The sequence below is a fragment of the Pistacia vera genome, unplaced genomic scaffold, assembly GCF_008641045.1.
Source record: "Pistacia vera cultivar Batoury unplaced genomic scaffold, PisVer_v2 Contig153, whole genome shotgun sequence".
Classification (NCBI taxonomy): Eukaryota; Viridiplantae; Streptophyta; class Magnoliopsida; order Sapindales; family Anacardiaceae; genus Pistacia; species Pistacia vera.
In genome coordinates this window covers 12,208-36,222 of record NW_022195608.1, presented here as the reverse complement: position 1 = coordinate 36,222, position 24,015 = coordinate 12,208, and the positions used below count along the sequence as shown (strand labels likewise).

Genomic DNA, 24,015 nt, shown 5'->3' with positions numbered 1-24,015 from the left:
AATGACCGTATTGCTCCTCTTATAAAAAAATTAATAAAATCTTCAAATCACAAATTTAATAATAAATTTCCAAATTAATGAAAATTTTACAAACTTAATAAATATATTTCCAAATGATTATTTATTTCTACCTAATAATTAATCAAAAAAATTAAATTAATAATCATCCACCATCTAATAAAAAATATTAATAGAACATTAATAAGTAATTAATAAAAAAAATAAAACAAACTTAAAACCCTTACAGGAGAATCTATTAATAAAAATTAATCACCCACAATCACCTCCATGGGAGATATATTTCAAGTGCACCTAATAATGAAGTTGGACTAACAACATACAGTCTTGAGCTTGATTTCTCTAAAAATAGATTCAATAGAATTTCATTCTCATCAATTGTTCTCTTATCTGCATACCCACTTGAACTTCTTCTGGCAATAATGTTTTGCATTCTGATGCCATGTAGCTGACTTGTTCTTCTTTGTTTCCTTAATACGAAATAAAAAATCTTTTCTCTAACACTAGAAGCCCATAACAAAAATTTATACACCAAAATCATAAAGCAGTAGTAAAAAAACAAATTCACAAAACCAGATAACATTCACGGCAAAAGATGTGGAGGGTCGCTAAAGCATCACGATTACGTTGCAAAGATCTAGTCTAGCAGCCGCGTGCCATGACGTACAACTTAGGCTAGATCTTGGCCTGACAATCACAATGGATCTGATTGAAAAAGACCATCTCGGCATATGATCAGTCAGATCTAACCGGTAGTGTATTGATACGCTGACTCTGACTACCCTTCGATGGTGGTGGTCGGTTGCCAGTATTTAATGGATGTGTGTGAGTGTTTTTTGTAATTTTTAATGTTTTTATTACAAGGGTGTTTAATAAATTAACAAATTTAAGGGATGTTTTTGTTAATTTTTAAATCCTACCTCGTTATTACCACCTAACCCTCACCTTTTCAAAAATATTATCCAAAATACTAAAACAAATGCACCCTATATTTGTTTTTGTTTTTTTTAATTAGAGAATTAATTTTGGTGTTATTTTTTAATTAAAGAAATAGTAAGAGAATTAGGGGTTTTTTTTTTTAATCAGAGATTCAATTTTGGTGTTATTTTTAATTAAAGAAATAGTGACAGAGATTAGGGTATTTTTTATTTTTTTTAATTAGAGATTCAATTTTAGTGTTATTTTTTAATTAAAGAAGAGAGATTTATTATTATTATTATTTTTTTTAAATTAGAGATTCAATTTTGGTGTTATTTTTTAATTAAAGAAATAGTGAGAGAGATTAGGGTTTACATAGCTTTAATTTTTTGGGTAAAAAGACCTAAATACCCTTTGACTGTTAAATTTAACATTTGAAATTTAAAATTGAGTTGTAAATTGATAAATTCTCAAACCAGGGGTGGGGAAATGTTAATTTACCAAACCTGGCACGGGAAAATACTAATGAAAAAGTCCAGTAGTGGACGCTATTGATGTTCTTAGGCTTAGCTACCACAAAACTAAAGTGCATGAAAACGACAAGCTATAAAAGCAATTAACGAGTGTAGGCATTGCCAGCTCACCACTTGCCCACAACAGAATCTGTTGCTCCTTTAAATTGGACGGTCGTTTCTGTTCACATATTTATTATTGATTTTGGGTAACGGGTAGATTAGATGACAAAATATAGCCCTTTGGGTTTCGAGAGTCAGCACCAGCATGATTCTCTTGTGACTAGACTGTTTACTTGTTTATTTCCAATGAATTTATTTGCCATGTATTAGCGCGTACAGTTAGGACATTTTGTTATATGACATATCATGGTATTAGAGACTTCNTGTTATTTTTTAATTAAAGAAATAGTGAGAGAGATTAGGGTTTACATAGCTTTAATTTTTTGGGTAAAAAGACCTAAATACCCTTTGACTGTTAAATTTAACATTTGAAATTTAAAATTGAGTTGTAAATTGATAAATTCTCAAACCAGGGGTGGGGAAATGTTAATTTACCAAACCTGGCACGGGAAAATACTAATGAAAAAGTCCAGTAGTGGACGCTATTGATGTTCTTAGGCTTAGCTACCACAAAACTAAAGTGCATGAAAACGACAAGCTATAAAAGCAATTAACGAGTGTAGGCATTGTCACCTCACCACTTGCCCACAACAGAATCTGTTGCTCCTTTAAATTGGACGGTCGTTTCTGTTCACATATTTATTATTGATTTTGGGTAACGGGTAGATTAGATGACAAAATATAGCCCTTTGGGTTTCGAGAGTCAGCACCAGCATGATTCTCTTGTGACTAGACTGTTTACTTGTTTATTTCCAATGAATTTATTTGCCGTGTATTAGCGTGTACAGGTAGGACATGTTTGTTATATGACATATCATGGTATTAGAGACTTCTAATACTATATAATGATATATTATATTAAGTAATATTACCTTTATAATCTATTCTCATAAATTTTTTTTATAACCCTGATATAATAGTTAATACAAAATGGTTTTAATTAAACTTAAGAAATAACTGTTCCTTCATAGTGAACAATTGTTCTTTACAAAATGACATAGTCATTTCAAGAATGGTCGTTCTTTAACGAAGGTATGATAATTCCTTATATTGTTCCTTAACAAATGTATGTCCATTCTTTCATGATAAATGCCCATACCTTATGAAGGTATAACCATTCCTTCAATATACCTTATTAAATGAATGAAAGTTCTTTTATGAAGAAACGATCGTTTTTTATAAAGGAACGATCGTTCGTTTCTAGTAATGACGTGATAATGACCATCTGTTGTCACATTAGAAGTGTAAAAGAATGTTATGAGATTGAGTTATAAATGTAGTATTTTTCTATTATGTTTGGTGATGAAACTACATAGTATTAAATAACATCAAAGTATAAAATAATGAAGTATGCTTCACATTAATTAATGTCAAGTAAAACCATTGTATTAGTTAATGCAATTTACTTAAACATTAATTTTAAACATAAAAAAAAATTGTCAATTAATTTAATATTTATATATTTGAATTTGCAATGATGGTCAAACTATGGTCAACAATGGTCATTGCTATTGACCAGTTTTGACTACCGTTCAGGCGTTCACCTATGTTGATCGGTGTTTGACCGTTGTTGATAAGTGTTTGACCTTCGTTTACCTGTGTTGACCAATGTCTGACCATTGTTGATCGATGTTTGACCTTTGTTGGTAGTGTTTGACTGGTATTGACAATTATTGACCGATATTTGACCGTTACTTTGACTTTTGTTGACCTATATTGACCACTAACCTGTTCATTTTTTTACTCTTTTTAAATTTATTAACTAAATAATAATTGAAAAATATATTAGTTTTTAATAAATGAATTTTTTTAAAGAAGAAAAATAATATTATGCAATGTAATTCATATACCAAATATAACATAGTATAAAAATAATACAATGCAATGTTTTTATCAAACATCATACAACATTTAACATAACATTATATAATACAATGTAATGTTATACAATTTGCTTACTGCCAAGCTATGTTGCGTGCCAAACATGTCCTTAATGTATTTGTATACATTGAAAGAAAGATTGAAGTCGAAAACAATTTATACAAGACCTAAATCTAACTAATATTGATTTATTGTAATTCGGTTATCTGGGTATTCCAAAAAACTTTTACGATTTTTGTTGTCGAAAAATTATAAAAAATATATATATAACTTACTGATTTTCATAATTTTAATTAATTTGATTCCTATGTATAACTTCAAGGAATATATGTATATTATTTTATCAATTAACACAATCCAGTCAAAAGCTAAGCAAGTAAAAGGTTCTATTGGTGCATGCTCGTGGAGTGAACTCAAATTTTACCAAAAAGAAAAAAATGTCAATTGAAATTTAACCTAAGAAAATGAGAATTCTAGGGTTGACAAAGAAATTTATGAGAAAAAAAAAAAAACTAGAGAGGGGTAATTTGAAATAAAATATCACATATTTGTAGTTAAATTTTAAAATAACTCCACCTCCACTCAAAATGAAAACCCGGAAAATATTTGCAATCTACTCAGTTACTATCTCTCTGAGGCTCTGAGCCCAATTCGTTGGATGATCCAAAATTGAACAATACAGCCCATCCAAAGTTTAATTTTCAGGCCCATTTTTATTGGGTTTGTTGAAAAAGCAGTACAACGAAAGGAGCTTCCTTTGCGTCTCTCACACAGTTACACTGTTCCTAATTGTCTCTTCTTTGATCATATCCTCATTTTACTCCTCCTCTCTGTCTCTTTGTTTGAAGTTCATGGCGACAATCGGACACAACAATCTCAATGCGAAGCTTGTGAGTAAAACATAGAACATTTTTTATAAAATTGAAATTTAATGATTGAAAAGCAATCTCAATTGTGAGTTGTTCTTTCAGGTTCTGCTGGGCGATATGGGCGCCGGCAAATCCAGCCTCGTATTGCGCTTTGTGAAGGGACAATTCCTCGAATTCCAGGTTTATTATTATTCTTTTTATTGGATTGAAGAGGTTTTATGGTTTAATTTATGGTAATAAGATAAGTTGAAAGAGGTTTGATAGGAGTCGACAATAGGAGCGGCGTTCTTTTCTCAAACCTTGGCTGTGAACGATGTGACTGTGAAGTTTGAAATATGGGACACTGCTGGACAAGAGAGGTATCACAGTTTGGCTCCAATGTATTACAGAGGTGCTGCTGCTGCTATTATTGTTTATGACATTTCTAGCACTGTAAGTTTTCTTATTATTTGCTGTGTTATCGTGAGATTACCTGCATTTGTATGTGGGTTTTGATTGGATTCTGAATTATAGGATTCATTTGCACGAGCTAAGAAGTGGGTGCAGGAACTCCAGAAGCAAGGTTTCTTCATTTGGCTTTTTTTTTTTTTGGTTGTTTCTTAATTTTAGTCTTATGTGTTCCTTTGGAATTGTTACAGGGAACCCTAACATGGTTGTGGCGCTTGCTGGGAATAAGGCTGATTTGGAAGACAAAAGGAAAGTAACAGCTGAAGTAAGTACCGCTTTTTCTGTTATTTTTACCTGGAATCCCTTAGCATCATATTTTTTCTATAAATTGTCGTGTTTACATTTGTTTGATGGATAATAGTCCTTCATTTAGGTAGCGAAATCTTTAGATGACCAATTTCTTGATTTCAATTTATGATTGCTGATTAATCCTAGTATGTAACTTAAGTTATGATTGCATCGACATTTTTAATTGTAATAGTCATATTTTGATTCTTTTTTGTGCTCTGGTACGCATATACATATTTTTTAAATAGGGAATATAGATATGTATTTTTTTTTTTTTTTAAAAAAAAAAAAAATTAGATGGTGAATCAGAAATCCACTACTACAATAAGAACCCATCTAAAAAGGGGCTATAGCTTTAAAAAGAGTATCATGAGCCTGTGCAAAAAGAAACCCAGAAAAAGAAGAAGTATGACATAGACAAATCCTAAAAAACCAGAATCATCTTGCTACTCCTAACCAATTAAGATGGATAAAGAAAAACAGTATCACTTTGCCTCTTCTGACCACTTAGCTTTATGAGTTGATGCATGAGTATTATATGTATTTTATATTCATAAATTGACTCATGGTTGTGGTTTTGGAGGGGATAGGGCCAGTGGCGGACCCAGGATTTTTGTCCAGAGGGGACCTCTCGCTTTGCCACTGTTTGCCAATCAACTAGTGAAAACATAAGAAAATAACATCCAATTCACAAAGAAACATAAGAAAATTGTTACGTGGAAAAACCTCTTCAATGTAAAGAGATAAAAAAAACCACGGGAATCTAACAATCCACTTAAATCCAATATAATCAAAAGAGTTAATTGATGTGTATTTTTGACAAACATGCAAATGTAGCAAGTGCACTAGTCGCAAAAAGTAATAAAGTGATAAGTAGAGTATCGTTCCCACAAGGATAGTATTACTAAGTACCAATTTTTCTAGTTTAAGTCCTAATTGAAGCAACAATAAATTGGATTGATGGAAAATTAACTAACTAAATACAATTTGAGAAAATATAAATGAATGATAATGAAATTAAAGCAAAACCCAACAACTTAACTAATTAAACAAAATGCTAAAAAAAATGTCAGGGTGTTGATTTCACCTAGATACGCCAACCCAAATCATAGAATCTATTACCCAAGTTCTAATTCCTTGATTGAAAATCGAATTCCCTAAGTTGTAAAATATACCTTCTCAGGCTATATTTTCTTACTTATCCCTATTAAGCTTCCGCACCCAACAAAATGAAGATTAATAGTTCTAAGTCTTTTAAGCTTTATGGAATTCTATCTAGATTTCATAAATCGCTAAACCTATCTCTAGTGTTTGCTTAATCTACGGTATTTATCCCAAGAGGCATAATTACAAATCACTTCTCAGTGTTGTTGTGAACAACACACATTTGAACGGTGATCAAACATCCAAAAGTCATTAAGCAAAGAGATAAACACTCAATCATGAAATTAAAACTCAAAGTAAATCAATTCATATAAATTTGAATCATTGTATCAAGGTTACATCAAACCCTAGCTAAACAACTCAATTCATATAGCTAAACAACTCAATTTATACTCAAAAACAAAATAAAATAACAAAAACAAACTGAATCAAGATTCATTATTGAAAAACAAGCAAAAGATGGAGAAATTTTCTCTAATTTGAAGCCCAAATCTTCAATAATCTTCTCCTTCCAAGAGCTGCCTTCCAAATGACGAATCAAGACCCTTTTTCTTTCATTTTCGTGCTAATTTATACATCTTTCACTTAAGGACCAAGCCCTAGCAAGCCAAAACACGTCGTTTTATTTTTCACATTTGACTTAGTTTTGCCGCGGCGAAGCTTTTTCCTTGCCACAACGAGAATCTTTCGGGCCAAATTTGAGCATGAAAGAGTCTTAATATGGAAAAGTGTTAAACATATGAATTGTAGCCCTTTAAATTATCTTTCTACTCGTCAAAGAATCAGCACAATCCGAGGTCTACAGCTCAAGTTATGGCAGAAATACTGAAGCACGTCCAAAGATGTTTTTCTTCAGTTTCCAACATATTGTTCACGACTTCAAGCCAAGTTTTCACCCTTGTCCAGTCAGAATTAGGAAAAACTCAAAACATGAAAGTTGTAGCTCTGCTTCTTAGCTTTCCAAAGCTTCTAAAATTAGGCCATTCTGAGTTTTCAAGCTCAAGTTATGCAATTTACGCTCAAAACTATCATTTATGCTCAAAATCATCGTTTAGGCCTGTAAAGATAAATTAATAGAATTAGATAGCAATTATGGCCCAAATTGTATGAGAAGTATCCTAAATTCTATCGAAATTTAATGCGAAATCATGGGGAAAAATAGGATTATCATTTATAACAACCACAAATCCACCAAAAATATTTCATACAAATTTAGAGCTTAATCACAACTCTAACAAAAGTAAAATACACAAAGGTTTACAAAAATATGGATTACAATCACTCCAAATCCAGATCCGCATGTAAAAGGGAAGTTGGGAATTGGGTTAGAAAAACTTGAATATAAAAAAGACAAAACCTAACTTTTTAGTTTTTTAACTTTTAACTTCTTTTTTTTTTTAACCTTTTAAAAAAACTTTTCAATTTTTTTTTTAAAGTTGAGGGCAGGCCTGGGCCTACCCTCAAGGGGCCTGGGTCTGCCCCTGGACAAGGCCCCAAGAAGTGATGACGTTGATGTGATGATCTGAGAAGAGGTATTAGCCCAAAAAAGGGGGAAAACTTCTAGGGTTTTTCAATTTAAGTGATTTTTTTTTTTTAATTTTTTTTTTTTTTTTTTTTTTTTTTAAGTAGGGCTTAATGCCATTAGCCTTGAATTTAGACTGATACCTATCCTTTACTCTCAGGCTCTAGGGTGACCTGGGGTTGGTCTTGTCATTGTAGTTGAGTAACACTACATTCATTACACTTCTCACTAACCATCTTACTAACCTTTGTTTAAATACATATGGTACCCGTTTATGCGTATGGTACCCGTACTATACTTTAGGTTAGTATGCTGGTTAGTAAAATTCGTTAGTGATTGTGTGTTTTTTATTGTAATTATCCATATTAAAAATACCATCGAACTTGGTATAAAAACTCTAGAGGCATAGTACGAAGTCTTGTTTGAAACCATTATCATGCTACTTAACTAACACCTTGTCGTGATTTGGCAAAGAAGAGGATATTAACACTACACCTGATTTGTGTAAAAATTTTTCTCACTGCCATTTTCCTTTTTAATTTTTAATTATCATTAGAATAGTTACTGTGAGTTTCTCTAATAAGTTTGTAATGGTAAAAATGGCTAGATTCAATCCCCCAGTTTCATCTATCGGATATGACTTTATTTTCCTTCAAACAAATGATTTTGCAGGCGGCACGTGCTTATGCTGAAGAAAATGGCCTTTTCTTTATTGAGACATCTGCCAAAACTGCTTACAATGCGAATGAAATCTTTTATGAAATAGGTATGTATTTATTTTCTTGTTGCTGCTGGGTGAGAATAAAGTACGCTGTTATAGATTGGTTCGCTAAAAGGATTTATGATGCCATATATAAACACACACACACACTCACATACACATATATGTATTTATATTTGTAGTTGTCAGTAATGCATCTACCCTTTCTCCCAATTCTAAATTTAAAGTTATGGTGAATTTGTAAATTTTGCTGTTATTTTGTGGTTGCTTATAATAGTTATTGATCTGGGTTCTTCCATATAAACTAACCATATTCATGTCTTGTAAGTCAAAGGGATTTAGATACATTAAAAAGTGTTGTCAGAGATATAATTTGCAGATAGGTAATATGGCACTGATTGAACTATGAGATGCTAGTATTTGAAATATCTCATCAGATTCTCCATTGAAATCCTTTTACCTCTTCTTTTCTATAAGTATTCATGTACAACCATTTTCCTCCAATTCATTACTTCTATACTTTTTGTTTAGGCTAGCATTATTGTAAAAGGTAGTTGTAATCTTATAGTACTTTGAAGGTATGAAGGTATGATTAACATGCTCTTCAAGTGTAATTTTGTGGATGAACCATCAAAGCAAAGCCTTATGCCCAGGTGTGTGTATGGAAAGCCAAAGTTTGATTGTTGGACTCACTTTGTTAAAAAGTGAATAATTCATCAACCATACTTGTAGTTGGGTGATTAAGAAGCCTTTTACTGTTGAGTGATCATATTGTCATACAAAAATGGCTTCAATTTGTTGTCTGGTAAAAAAAATTACACAAATGCATCTGATAGCTAGAAATTTGTGGTTGAGCTCATTATATGGTTTTCTAGGGTTCAAGAGAACCTGGGATCTTAGTTTTGGAGTGTGCTTGTATCCTTATGGTAATAATAATTGTTAATGTCCAAAAAATGCTAGTTACTTAGAATTCTTATGAATTATGACCAATCAGTGCTCCTATCTGTGGATTTATTCCTTGCCATCAAGCCTTCTGCTTGAACCAAAGGGAAATTATTCAACAATAACACCAATTATAAAAATAACATAAATCCTATATGACCTCAGTTTGCCAATTGCATACAGTACATGCATATGTTTTTTTAACTAAAATTGTTAACACAAATTAATGGCCCTTCATTCACAACAATCAAATGGTAGGAAGGTGCTGAGTTGACATTAGAAATAATTACCTTTTAACCCTCCTCTCAAAACCTTTGGATTGTAATGGATAAATGGTCTTGAATTTGTGTCAGCAATTTAGTTAAAATTTAAGTTACTATTATCCAACTCATATATGTATAGAACTTAGATCTCAGCTATTGGATTTCTCCAATGGTTAGGATCATCGAGATAGATGACAACTTTTGTTTATAGAACGAAGAGGAATTATGGTAGAAGAGAAAGAAACTGGTGTTGGAGTTTAGTTTGTTTAATGAGCTCTCTTTTATCAATAAGTTAAACTAATCATGTGCAGGGAGCATTTAAATGCTCCATGTGGGCAGCTTGCTGCTTGACAAACACTACAGCGAAACTTTCAAATTTTGGGTGTCAGATTAATCTAATGGTCCAAAGCCAAGTTGTGGAAATTTAAAAAAAAAAGTTTAGACTCGTGTGAGAAGTGATATCCTTCATCCATCCTGGAGCTATAGTTCAAGTAAACAAGTATTTTTGAATTTTCCCAAGAGTCTTACTGCACCTCGATCCCTAGATTTGTATCAATTTGGTTCAAGTAAACAAGTTTTGTTCATATTAGATTAAACTTTAATAGCCACCCATATAAAATGTTTGGGATGAAAAAAAAATAATATAGAAGAAGAAGGAAGGGAAAAAGGAAAATATGAACATGTAGTCTCTTCACCAAACATTCATTTGACTCAAGATTAGGGGGCTACTGTTATGGTTAAAATTAAGCTACACTCATGGGTAAAGAAGATGCGGTTATGTTTTCAAGGTGAAGGCCTCATTGACAAAACAATTATCGCCCATAACTAAGGGTTTGATCAAGAAAGTGGTAAGTGAAGCCAAAATCAATGAGATGAGAAAGCCAAAATCTCATTGCCCAAGAACTCATGGCCAGTAGTTGGTTCTCTTCTCCTAATTGGGGAAAATTAGTGTACAACATTTTGATGTTTTTCGTGTTCGGGATTCTCTAAAATGTTTGTCCACATTTTTGTTTTATATGGCAGAGTTCGATGTTTGACTCAACCCTTCCCTTTGAATTTATTCATCTCTTAGAAACAGGTTCTAAACAAGATTGAGTTCCATTTTGATGTTCTTTTGAAGCACTGTTCTAGCTTTCTGACAAGTAGGAAAGGAGAAACAAAATGCCTGACTATGCTATTAAAAGTCTATTTTCTTAAAGCTTAACTGATGAGTTACTATGTCAGGGTTATTCAAATGCTTAGCTATAGACACACGCACCTGTAGACATCTCAATTTAAATAATCTAATGCATAAAGTGTACCTTGTTGGAGGCCTAAGTTGGACAGTTATAGACTCCGTTGTGGTGTATCTTTTGTTATATTGGAACTACAATATTAGTTTGTCAATTGAATAATTTATAGCCTCTATCTATTAACTGACTCGTACAAATTTGTCCTTTATCCTGTTGTCTTTTTTAAAATTTTCGTATTTATTTTCCTTCTTCTAAAAGAGGCTGGTATAAAATTTTCTGATAAAGATGATTTTAGATTACATCTTCTAGAATACAAAGCGAATTCCATTGAACTTATCAATCGTATCTTTCTTTTTTCTATGGCCATCATTCCCACTCTAACCATGCATTAGTACTAGGTTTTAGGGAAAACGTTTTTAATCCAGATTTGTGTGATGTGAAAATTAAGGACACCTGGTCCACATTTTTAATTTATCTTCATTAATAATTTTTTTTTCTTGTTCCCTGTAATAAATAAATAAATAAAGGATAAAAGCAAAGATTAAAATAATATGTGAGACCACCAAATTTATATGATTTGGTAACATTCTGCCTGTATTTACACTACAGCATGTGATTCAGATGATAGTAGTGAATCACGGTACAAGAATCATCTATTATAATGTATCTAAACCCTCAGCATTGCATAAGTTCTTTAGCTTATGCGTTCAAACCCCTCTTTTCTTATTAATATGTGAGGAGACTCCCACTTTTGTTCTTAAATAAGCTATCTCTTTTGACTTCCATCTGAACATTCCTCTTCAATTTTCTATTTGCTATGTTTTACTAACCACCTATTTAGTGGAGATGCAGTTTTAAATGTCTTGCTCAGTGTTTAAAAATGAAGTACCATATAACCGTTATGCGTTGCACCCTGCAATCCTTCTATCCTTTTTTTTTTGTTGCTAGACAAGTTTGATGTTAGTTGGATTGAACTCAACATTTTCTAATGGTAGATTGACTGGTCCATTCTCTACCTCCCAGACAATTGAAGGCATCTATTTAAAATATATAGCTTCTAATAGTTCTTGATCAAGTGGCAGGAACTTGTTTCTGGATCTTATGTGAGCTATCATGTAGAGTGATGTGTATGAGTCTTTTTTTAAATATATATTTGTTGCTCAGCAATTGATTTTCTTTCCTTTTGTTTTGGTAATCTTGTAGAACCTGTTTAGTTCATATCATTTTACTGCTCCCATTATTTCAACTTTTTTCTGGGTTTTCCATCCTTATGCATATAATATTTGTTTTGGTTTAAAACAGCTAAAAGATTGCCTAGAGCTCAGCCTGCCCAGAGCCCAGCTGGGATGGTGCTAGTGGACAGACCGTCCGAAGGGTCCCGAGCTGCGTCATGCTGTTCTTAGTCACACCTTAAATGTTTGTTAGTCCTTTCTGACCTTTTTTTGTTATTTTTTACTTGAATTGCTCAAATACATAGCCCGTACACTCGACTAAACTTTTGGAAATTGGAATTAATCTTCTGTACAAGTAATTGCATCGAAAACATATATCTGTTGTATGGAAAATACTTGTCTCAAAACAAATTCGTGGCAATACAAATAGTCTATATTACAGGGCTTGGAATATCATTTCTTCATCTGCATAACAAGATAGAGAATGAAATTGCGATGAGAATACGAATCAAATAAAGCCTCACTGGATTAAACTGGTTCAGGAGTTCAACTCCTCAAGAAATTCACTTTTACTTGTTTGTTTCAAGAAAATTACTTGGATCTGCTTAGAACCTTATTCCAGTTAAGTTGATTAAAGAAGAAAGATGTGGCTTGAAATTCCCCTAAAACCAAGGCCATAGAAAAAGAAAACAATAATCACAAGATAATCGTTTGTTCCATTTAACTTGATAAAAAGTAGGCTCTTTTTGTTTTCAAATCACCCAAAGAGGAGCCAACATCACTCACTTTCAGTATAGTGAAGGAAGTGACAATGTGCCACTTCTTCAATCTTACAGTGCATTTTACTATAATAAAAAATGGATAGGCGAAACGACAGGTTCCTTCTTTTTCTAGACAAGTTGACTTTTTCCAATTGCAATTTCAAGGGGGTCATCATGATTTAGCTATACTATACATCGATAATTTAGGGACATTAGTGATTTGCATATATACTCAATCAAAAAAAATCTTCCATCAAACTTGTTCTTTGAAAATTCTCAATAGTAAAATCTAAATTTGGCTACCTCACTAAAGCAAATAGACTAAAGCAAATAGAATTATGGGTTTATTTCATTTTCTTCTTTATAAGATCGTTTAGTATTAAATTCATCAATTTTGTTAAAGTTTTAATAACACCTCTATTAGGGGGTGTTTTGTAAGTTCGTAAGGGAGTGTTTAATGAGAATATCATGACCATTATCTAGATTTATAAATTTATTATTCAATGACAACTCTCACACTTTTTTATTTTATTTTTACAGACTACCCTTAAAGTTTGAAACTGTATCATGGATACCCTTTTGCCTTACCTCCATTATGTTGTTTGTGCTAGATGAGTGAAATGGTAACTTTGGTCTAATAAGAAAGTGTTAGGGTGAAATGATAACTTTGGTCTTAGAAGAAAGTGTTTTGCAAAACTAATGACAATGTGGCAGGTATAGCGCAAAGGAGTATTTATGATAAAATTTTTAAACTTTGAGGATCTATTTGATAAAGCAAAGGGGTATCTATAGTACAATTTCAAACTTTGAGAGTAGTCTTTGATAAAAAGGTGCAAAACTTATCATGAATAACAAATTTGGAAACTTTAAGGGTACTCTATGATAATCACAAGGGGGGGAAAAAATGAAAAAACACATGGACTATTGAAACTTTGTTTTGACTTTTGATACCATAATTGGGAAAATTAGAAGGAAAAAAAAAATGAAAAAAGACTATTGAAACTTTGTTTTGACTTTTGATACCATAATTGGAACAATTAGAAGCAATGTGATAAAAATAAAAAATGTGCAATTAAATGGGCAACACATTACACATGGGTAGTATGAATATGAAGTCCAAATATAGAAATTAAAAAAAAAAAAAGAAAAAAAAAAAGGGTTGGGATCATCTTTAAGTGGAAAAGTGAAAGTGGCCTAATATTTAATAAGATACAGATCTCAATTTCTCAATCATGAGATCTAACAATATTACGCACAATTATTTGAAGTAAAATATGGGTAGGCGGGTAGCCTAAGATAAAATTAAAATGCAATAAACATTGTCAAAATTATTTTAGTTTCTAAAGAAAACCACGTTATGGGGATGTGTCTTCTTCACCTTTTAAATTACTAGACAAATCCAAGTCATACTCAATTGAAAACACATGAAGAGACGTATTACTAAAAGATTTACGTGCACTCATCAAATACATATATCTTTTGAGAATTACAGGAACTAACTTTATAATTATTTTCAGTATTCGTGAATCATAATGTCCAATTCATATCAATTATTCAGGGAATATACGCTATCTGGTTTCTTTTATTCTTTGTACAAATACTAAGAAAATAATTATAAATCATATTGACTCAAGTTGAATAGTCAAGAAAATTCAACTAACTTAAATAAATATTTTTCATAAATATTTGAAGACAGATAGAACACGTAAAATACATAACTTAATGGAATTTTATACAATAACTTAAAAAAACTATTTAAGAGTTAAATTGTTATTGATATTATGATTCATGGATGAGAACGACAATAAATTCAGAAGCGGACAAACATCAAATAATTTCATCGCAGAAGAACACAATGAAACTAAGCCCATTTAGATTAAGACACGTAATGAGAATTTGGCATGGAGACAATTGTAAATTTTCGTTTTAGATTAAATGGTGCCTCCCATATAATTATTAGAGACAATAATGGGGCCATTTCCACGTGATATTTTAATTGTATGGCCTATTTTGAGCAGGCATCCACTGTACACTATCTTTACTGCTGCTCTGATTCTCTGCGTTTTCATTTTATTATCTAACTAACTTTGAATTCAATTCAAATAATTTTACCAACACTACTTTCTACAATTTTAGGTAATAATTCTGGGGAATATGTCGCGCTCAAATGACATTGCCTACGCATATATAATACCAACTCTAATAGCTTCTTCATAGGTTGGTGTTGCTACCTTTAAAATCAACTTTTGAGCACATGCTCTTGAAAGTTTTTTTTTCTAGGTTCCCACTTTTCCCATCAAATGGTATTTGTTATTTTTATAATAGACACCGTACACTTGTTTGAGCGACGATATGCTTTTTGCAACATTTTCAATAAATAAATATTTATTTTAGATTCATTGAAATATATGATTAATGATATAAATGAACAATTAAGATAAATGAGCAAATTTAAAATTTTCAACATAGTACAGTACGTGTAACTCATATAATATTTTATTATATTAATTATATAATACAATAGTTGCACGTTATTCATATACAAGCTGAGTTGTGTAATTTTTTATTAATACAGCTGTAAGTCACCAAAGCAACAAATCAATATATATTTTATTCAAATTTGTAATTAATACATTTATAATATTACGTATTCTATTTCTATCCTTATATACTATATGAATTCCAATTTATGGGCATGCATATTAATCAGGGCAATCAATGTGGACTGTGAAAGGGAATTCTACTTTTTGAAATAATTTAAATATCTTAAATAGGAAGGCTTTTGGTACATAGATTAGCTGCTGTTTTTAAGACTAGAACATCTCTCCTTCGTGAGTCTATACTGAGTCGTTTTGGCCAAACTTTTTCGGCTTGCTGCGGCATAAAACCGTTGGATTTCGACCAATCATTGTCACTATTGTGTAGATCGTTAGTCGATGATCTCAATGGTGTCGGTGATGTACACCCACTCGCCACTAGTAGGTTTGTCGATGATGGCAACTGGCCATCGTTGGCTAGTTTTTTATCATTATTATTATTATTTAAATTTAAAACTCTTTTATTTATGTAATTAATTTTAATAATAGGAAAAAAAAACTAATTCAAAAACTAATTATTTTAGTTTTTTTACATTATTAATATATCATCTCCAAAAAAAGAAAAGAAAGTGCTTTTAAAGTATCCTAATAGAGTATTTTTAAAGTTAATTATTTAAAAAGTAGGCTATAAGTGATTCTGGGACAAACTACTATTGTAATCCCGAACTAAGCCTACATATGTTGACAAACGGTCGACCAGGTGCTAATATGAAGTCATACATAAAAATATTTCATGGGTATTATATCAACAACCAATTAATTTATTCACTTAATAAATGAGGGTTAGAGGAAAATAATCTTATACACAAATATATTGTAGTAGAAGGAATCAAAGGCATATATATATCAACTTGTTCGGAATTTAATTTTTGTTATCCAATTGACTTATAATTATGTACTAAATAAAAGTTCACTTGGCATTAATTAATTTGATGGGAATAAAAACAAACTCAATATATAATAAAATATTATATTATAAGCCGATGACAAGTAATTAATAACGTGTATATACATGTTTATTTTATTTAGAATTAAACAACACTAGTATTCAAAGCCGAGATAAAGCAAGGATCTGTGGAGGCTGAGCATCGTAAGAAATCTCACCACTGGTCACTTTACTGACAACAAAGTTGATAGCAATTGCCCTTAATTTTTCCTTTAAAACCTTCCCAGTTGGATTTCTAGGCAATTCCGGCAAGAACTCAACCTTCTTGGGTACCATAAAATGTGATAAATTTTTACGGCAATGAGCAATGATATCTACTTCTCTAACGTCCTCATCTGAACCGTTGTTTTTTGCCACAATAAAAGCACATGGACTCTCCCCCCAACGTTTATGTGGCATTGCCACCACTGCCGCCTCTAACACTTTTGGATGTCTGTATAATACATTTTCAACTTCAACACTGCTTATATTTTCTCCTCCTGAGATTATCACATCCTTTGATCGATCTTTTATTTCCATGTACCCATCAGGATGAATAACCCCAACATCTCCAGTCTTAAACCATCCATTATCGAACGCTTTCGAAGTCGCCTTTTCGTCTTTAAAGTAACCTTTCATTATACTGCTTCCTCTTAAAACTATTTCCCCCATCGTTTTCCCATCACGCGGGACGCTTCTCATCGTGTTCATGTTTTTGACGTCCGCATCCGCCAGTGTCAGTATGCTGATCCCTTGACGTGCCTTGATTTTTGCCTGTTCGTGGCGCGGCAACTGGTTCCACTCGGATTGCCACTCGCAAACCAGTGCCGGACCAGTGGCTTCCGTGAGCCCATAAGCGTGAGTCACGTGGAAACCGAGGTGTTCCATTTTTTCTAAGAGTGAGGCCGGTGGGGGTGCGCCTCCAGTGAGTGTTTGTACTGTAGAAACGATTTTCTGGCGCTCGTGCGGTTTGGCCTCGAGGAGAATGTTGAAAATGATGGGTGCGCAGCACATATGAGTGACTTTGTGGAGTGAAATGTTGCGGTACATATCGTACGCCGTCGTGTTGCGGAGGCAAACGTTGGTCCCACCGCGTGCGGCGATGCCCCACGTGAAGGTCCAGCCATTACAGTGGAACATGGGGAGAGACCAGAGATAAACCGGCTCACTCCCCATTTCCCACCCCAAAATTAAGCTCAGAGTACTCAAATAAGCTCCTCTATGGCTGTAAACAACTCCTTTAGGCTCCGATGTTGTTCCGGATGTATAATTCAACGTGATTGGGTCCCATTCATCTAGGATTTCATCTGGGACAAACATTGGATTTCCCTTCAGGATCAGTTGTTCATACTCCAACTCACCAAGACGGACGCCGGTGGGCGAGTCTATGTCGTCTATGACGATCACCAAAGGAATTGATGATTCAGCTGCAACGAATGTGGACTCCTGGGAGTCACCTATCAGTAATCTCATAGCCTCGCTCGCCAATGACACAAATTGGCAGTCTACAAAGAAGACTTTCGCCTCCGAGTGACGGAGAATTGAGGCTATGTTCTTAGCGTTCAGCCTTGTGTTGATGGTGTTGAGAACAGCTCCAGCCATAGGCACGGCAAAGTGCATCTCGTACATGGCAGGAATGTTCGGAGCCAGAACCGACACCTGCATAAATATATAGCAAACGTTTCAGTATTCTCACTCAACTAAAAATAAAACTATTAAACAGAAGAACATAAACGTAGATAGAAACTTACAACACTGTTTTTGACAATGTTGAGAGAGCGAAGAGAAGAAGCTAGTCGGAGACAACGTTCATGCGTTTGTTTCCAAGTGAAACGTGTTCTCTCATAAATAACAGAGGTACGGTTGGCATAAGCGGAAGCGGCTCTGTTCAAGAAATTCAAAGGGGTAAGAGGGACATAATTTGCTTTGCATTTGGGGAGATGATCCATTGAAAGAAAGATGGTATTGAGTTTTAGAATGAAGAATAAGAGAAAGGGAAGTGATATTTTTTATTTGTATATGGTAATGGTAATGGTAGTAATAAAAGAAAGAGAAGGGTGGGGGGGTTTATATAGAAAAAGTTAGATTTGATAGTGCCACGTTATTGTGGTGGAATAAGACGAGGAAAGGTGTTTGGAAGTAAAGAGAAATTGCTATGTTATTACAGAAATATGAACATAAAGACTATTGACTATTCAAGTGCATGCTTCACATTATGTGGGGTTTCCATTCTTTCATATTTTACTTTTGTTGTTCATACTATACACGGCTGCTTGACTTAACCACCATCTTCCATCTCTTTCTCTTTTGTGTGAAGCTTCAAAACAAAACCCATTCCAGTCCTCCTCTTTGACAAACCTATGGTTTAATTTATTAATTAATTTTTACTTCAAATCCCAAGGTATTTCATTTTAAATTTCCATTTTTTTTGTTGATGTTTTTGAGAGAATGGGCCCAATCGTTTACTGTTATGTGCGAAAAAGAGACCTCCACTGAGAGAATGAATCGCTACTTCTTAACCCAGTGCTGGACCACATTGGCGATTTATTTTCTTCAAAGTGGGCCAAAAAAATTTTTGCCTCTTGAGGAGGTAGCTCTTTTGGTTGAAAACGATTTTTCATAATAATTAATAATTATATATTTGTGCCGGCAATATCAAAATGCTTTACTGAAGATTTTTGACAAAATTATGGCTGATAATAGTGTTATTGATTTATTATTATTATGTAGCAACAAAGCAGTAGATAAATCTATATCCACATAGAAATTAACTATATAATCTAATAATTTGATTTTGTATGCTATTGAAGTAATTTTTTATATATGAATTGGATGACAAAAAATTTAATATTTTGATGCGTTAAAAATTTTGTATGCGAATTTTTTTTTTTTTTTAATTTTATCATTTAGCATATATTGTGCATGGAAATAAGTAAATTTATTTATTTATTTTTTGTGTTATTAACATATTGAAACAACCAATAATTGTAAACTATAAGTTGACGTGAGATAATATTAGTTAAGCTATTTGTAAATTAATTAAGTTTTATGTATTAATTATATGCATATATATTTTTGATAAGGTATGAGCATAGACATACTAGTTAAGCCGCCTACTGGCTTTACCTTTTGAATTTTGACAATTAAATATGTTGACTTAGAATTCTTATTTAAACATTTTTTCGTTCTTAGCCTTCGGATATCCTTTTCTTCGAACTGAGACACTGGACAAGTCTTGTTGAATTCTGGTTACAACGCATAAACACTAACCTTTGCTTTTTTTTTTTTCTTTAATTTAATTTTAGAAAATCAATTACTTCATTACATATGCAGGACTTCATTTGTTCTATAGAGGCTCAGACGACTAGACCAACATAAAGTTAAGTGGAAAAAATGTTATCATCAACTAGTTCACATGAAAATACTAATGATAATATCAATTAATTAAAATATAATCAACATTTTTATATGAAAATAAATTTTTAATAATTCAAGTTCTCTTTTTGTCAATCAAAGACAAAATGAAAAAATATAAATTATTGAAGTCATTTCTTATAAGAAAAAACTAATATATATTTATCTAGGTTTATTGCATAATAATAATAAAAATTTTGTCTTCATGTATGTGGAAAAGAAATTAAATTATTTAGTCTTTTTGTATTTTCCAAGAAATTTAAATTTTCCACACATAAAGAATATGGACTCTTCATTGTGGCTTCCGAGGAATTTCAAGTGTAATTCCATCAACAAATCAATCGAGATCCTGAAAGGAATAATATTATATTATTATGTCATAGAATTCCTGTGGTGGACGGACTATTATTTTCTCGTGGAAAGAAGACTGGCAATTTCAATTTGGTGGCGTAGAATCCATGTTAAACTGATAACCACCTTGGCTGTCAGCTAACAGTTACATCAGCCGATAGATTAACTCATAAGTGCATAATTAACGTTAATTGACTGCAATGTTAGTTGTTTGTAGATGAGGACATTTATGATTTATGGTTAGTTGGTGAATGACCAGGATTTTATTTGTTAAAATCTAATTCCTTTATAGTAATTTTACTTGAAGTAAACAATTAAGTTAATAAAAAGAAAATTGCTAATTTAATTTGTGTAAAATTACCCAATGAACTACTCCAAAAATTTAATTTCCAAATATAATATTCCAATTATCTCAAACCAAAATGCAGAAACTACCAAGTTAATTTTACTTCGCCAAATTGCAGGAAACTGGACAGGGCTCATCATATACCAAGTTAACAATCTCTCCCAATTTCTTCAATTCCACGGAATCAAATCCTTGGAAGTCCGCAAAATGGAGAGTTTCGCAATAGAGTAGTTGAATTAAATTTCAAAACTATTTGATACAACGCTATAACAAAGTTTGCTTTTAATGATAACAAAAATTCCTCTACAATTTTGAAAAAAATACTTACACCGGAGAACTTGTAAGAACTATTCTTTTCTTCCACAATGTCTCTTGTTTGGCCTTCTCCCCTTTTGACGGTGTCTGTAATAACTGCTTTATACTACTATATTCATAAAAACACATACAATAAAAATACAATACATGAATCAAACTAGTTGGGCCCAAAAATTTTCTTTTATTTAATATACATATTCTTTACATAAAGCCAGTATCATTTACAAAAGTTCTCAAAAGTGTGGTGGATAGTGCAACTACTTTCCCTCGCCCGTTGACGTCCATCCGACTGCGTACTCACCTGGAACCTGCAAAAACATAGAAACAACGGGGTGAGCACAACTAATGCTCAGTAAATAAATCATCTACTTGTCTATCCCCGTAACACTATCTCGTAATTCTTTCCTTATACTATTCTTTTCTCATTTCTGTTCTCTTTCTGTTTCTGTTTATGATATTCTTTGCTATACACCCTCTGGTGTATGTCACGGCCTCATTTTACCGGAGGCACGGCCGGGAACTTAACCCGCTCTTCGTGACTTTACTCTTTTTCTCTTTCTGTTCTTTCTCTTTCCTTGTTTCTCATTCTTACTCATTGGAATGTCATGGCCTCATCTGACCGGAGACACGGCTGGGCGCTACCACTCTACGTGACTTCTACTCGTTTCTCTACCGATCGGATTTGATCATGCATAGATTCGGAACCCTTGGCCATGTGAGTGTACATTCTTTCTCTATATCTCTTGAATGTCATGGCCCTTTCTTACCGAAGGCACGGCTGGAATCTCGTGTTCCACTCTACGTGACGGTCACGACCCCATCTTACCGGAGGCACGGCTGGGGATCACAAAGCACCCACTCTCGTGACTCTACTCATCACTCACGGGTTCCCTATCGCACAACTTATTCTATTATCTTCTTTAGCTCTTAGAGTAGCTTGTGCACAAGATCTCTACTCTTTCTCTAGCTACTCATCATAATGTAGCTTAACTCTTAGAGTAATTTTCTACTCTTTCTCAAGTTATTTCACAATGCACAATTAATGCATATGGATGGTTCATGCTCATTAATGCACTTAGGAAATGCCAATATGCAATGTTGCAATAATTAAGGTTCATAACTCATTCTCATGCTTCTCTTAGACATTTCATCAAACAACTCATTTGCATAACAAACTCTTCTCTAACTACAACTCTATTTCTTTTTTTAACCATCCAAAATTGGAAGTAAACTCCCTTCCATGGGCATAATCCCTTCCATAGAAGAACACTCCCAAAATATATACTCAAACTCATCTAACTTCATCTTAACTCATCACACATTCACACCTCTTATAAAGGAAAAGTATCCAACAAACTCAATATGAATACTTATCTAAATTTAATTTCTCAACGAGTAGACATATATCTCTACCCAATTTCTCAAATACATACATCATTTCTACTAAATCTCTACTCAAAAGAATTCCCAAATCTCAACTTGGGTTGGGATTTACTTACCTTGTGATGAAGAACTCTCACTAGTATTTTCCTTTTCCTTTGCTTGCTTGACTTTTCTCTACCCTTTAAACAATAAAACCATACAACTTTAATATACAAATTTACACAAAACCTCACATCCAAAGCAAGAATCCTTACCTTAGGATGACTTAGCTTGATTTTCTACTCCAATCACTCCAAAAACCCTTTAAAAATCCTTGAACAAATGAAAAAGGAATTGAGAGGAAGTAGGAAAGGAGAATGGCGGTGGAGAAGAAGATGAATGAATGGGTTTCTAAAGTTAAACCCTTATCATCCCATATTTTCTCCATTCTTTTCCATTTTACCCTTACTCTTTCTTAAGAATTCCATTTTGTCCTTTTAATTCTTTACAAATGCACCCCCAAATAAACTATTCTCCATGCAATTTCCTTGCATTTCACTCTTCACTTTTCCTGTTAATTAGGGGTAGAATGGTCATTGTGCCCCAAAAGAAGAATTCTCTAGAAACTTTATACAACTTTTTGTTAGGCTCGTTGCCGCGGCGAAGACTATTTCTTCGCACCGGCGAAACTTCACAGAACCTACACCGTGGGTTACAGGGCCTCATCGTCGCGGCGACGATTCTTCTTCGTCCCAGCGAAGACTGTAACCCCAAAATTCCATCAAGTCTCTACAATTTCAGGGCAACCACTCAACCAAACCAATACATCCATTCAACCAAGGGCCTACCAAACCATAATAACAATATTCCAATTCCAATAAGAGTAAACTAAGAAACATTAGCTACGTACCTCGAGTGGGGCATTACAGTGTCCTCCTTCAATGATCTTTAAAAGCCATTGAGGCTTTCCTGTTGAGAAACAAGATGTCCTATGATCATTCCAAAAACTATTCCACATCCATAGCCTATCAACACCACTTTCCAACCAAGTGTGTATCATCTTCTAATTTTGAGGGTGCTTGTAGTGTCTCATCTCTTATGCATTCTTCTAACATTGCCAACTGATTTTTAATTTGTTTTAGTTTATATGACTGTTTTATACCATTGTAAAAGCCTTTTATATGAAGGTAAGATATTGAGCCACCTTCAAATTAGCCAACTCCTCCCATACTTGTTGAACATCATTACTTGAATTTGAGGCTTGACATAGAACATCAGTTGGCAATGGACCATGACTATACGTCCAACCATCGGGTTTTCTCTCCTTTCCGTTTCATTTAGGAAAATATTACAAATTATAGTGTAAGAGTTTTTGTCAATTTATGAAGTTATGTGTAGCCATTTATTATGATGTTTGCACATTAAGTTTTTAAGAATAATCATGCCTGTAGTTTACACATGTTTCAACATATTGCAAATATGTGTGCACATTCCCTTGACCTTGACATATTGCAAATAACATTTTCTTGATCTATTCTCACAATACAGGTGACGTTTTTATCTTGCTTGTTAAGATAATTCTGTTCATGAAACTTGCGTGAAAAATCACTTTACAAGTGTTTGTCTATTTGTCCTAAAGTGGTCTAGCAAGGTTGTTAGAATGTGATCGTGGTCCAACAAAGGTTGGTAGGGTTTGTCTGCTACATGAATTGATGACATTGGTTAAGCAAGGATTATGTTAGGGTCGCCTCGAGGGGTAGGCAGGTAAGGCACTTGCCTAGGGCTTGGTAAAAAGGGCCCATTTTTTTATGAATGTATTACAAAAATGAAAATAATCCCCCCCCCCCCCCCCCCCCCCCCAAAAAAAAAATT

At 33.1% G+C, this 24,015-nt stretch overlaps 2 protein-coding genes across 2 annotated transcripts; one reads left to right on the top strand and one right to left on the bottom strand.

Annotated features, from left to right (window-relative positions):
- The first annotated feature begins 4,214 nt into the window (after window positions 1-4,214).
- Window positions 4,215-12,523, top strand: LOC116124592 (ras-related protein RHN1). The gene is made up of 7 exons (XM_031410323.1): window positions 4,215-4,342; window positions 4,424-4,501; window positions 4,586-4,753; window positions 4,835-4,883; window positions 4,960-5,033; window positions 8,415-8,508; window positions 12,203-12,523. Exons 1-7 carry the CDS (start codon window positions 4,304-4,306, stop codon window positions 12,301-12,303), a joined length of 603 nt encoding a protein of 200 aa, XP_031266183.1. The 5' UTR covers window positions 4,215-4,303; the 3' UTR covers window positions 12,304-12,523.
- A 3,863-nt stretch (window positions 12,524-16,386) lies between these two features.
- On the bottom strand, window positions 16,387-18,379 carry LOC116124537 (butyrate--CoA ligase AAE11, peroxisomal-like). The gene is made up of 2 exons (XM_031410263.1): window positions 18,107-18,379; window positions 16,387-18,014 (listed from the first exon to the last, which is right to left on the bottom strand). The coding sequence occupies exons 1-2, from the start codon at window positions 18,302-18,304 to the stop codon at window positions 16,479-16,481; spliced, it is 1,734 nt and encodes a 577-aa protein (XP_031266123.1). The 5' UTR covers window positions 18,305-18,379; the 3' UTR covers window positions 16,387-16,478.
- Between the last annotated feature and the right edge of the window lie 5,636 nt (window positions 18,380-24,015).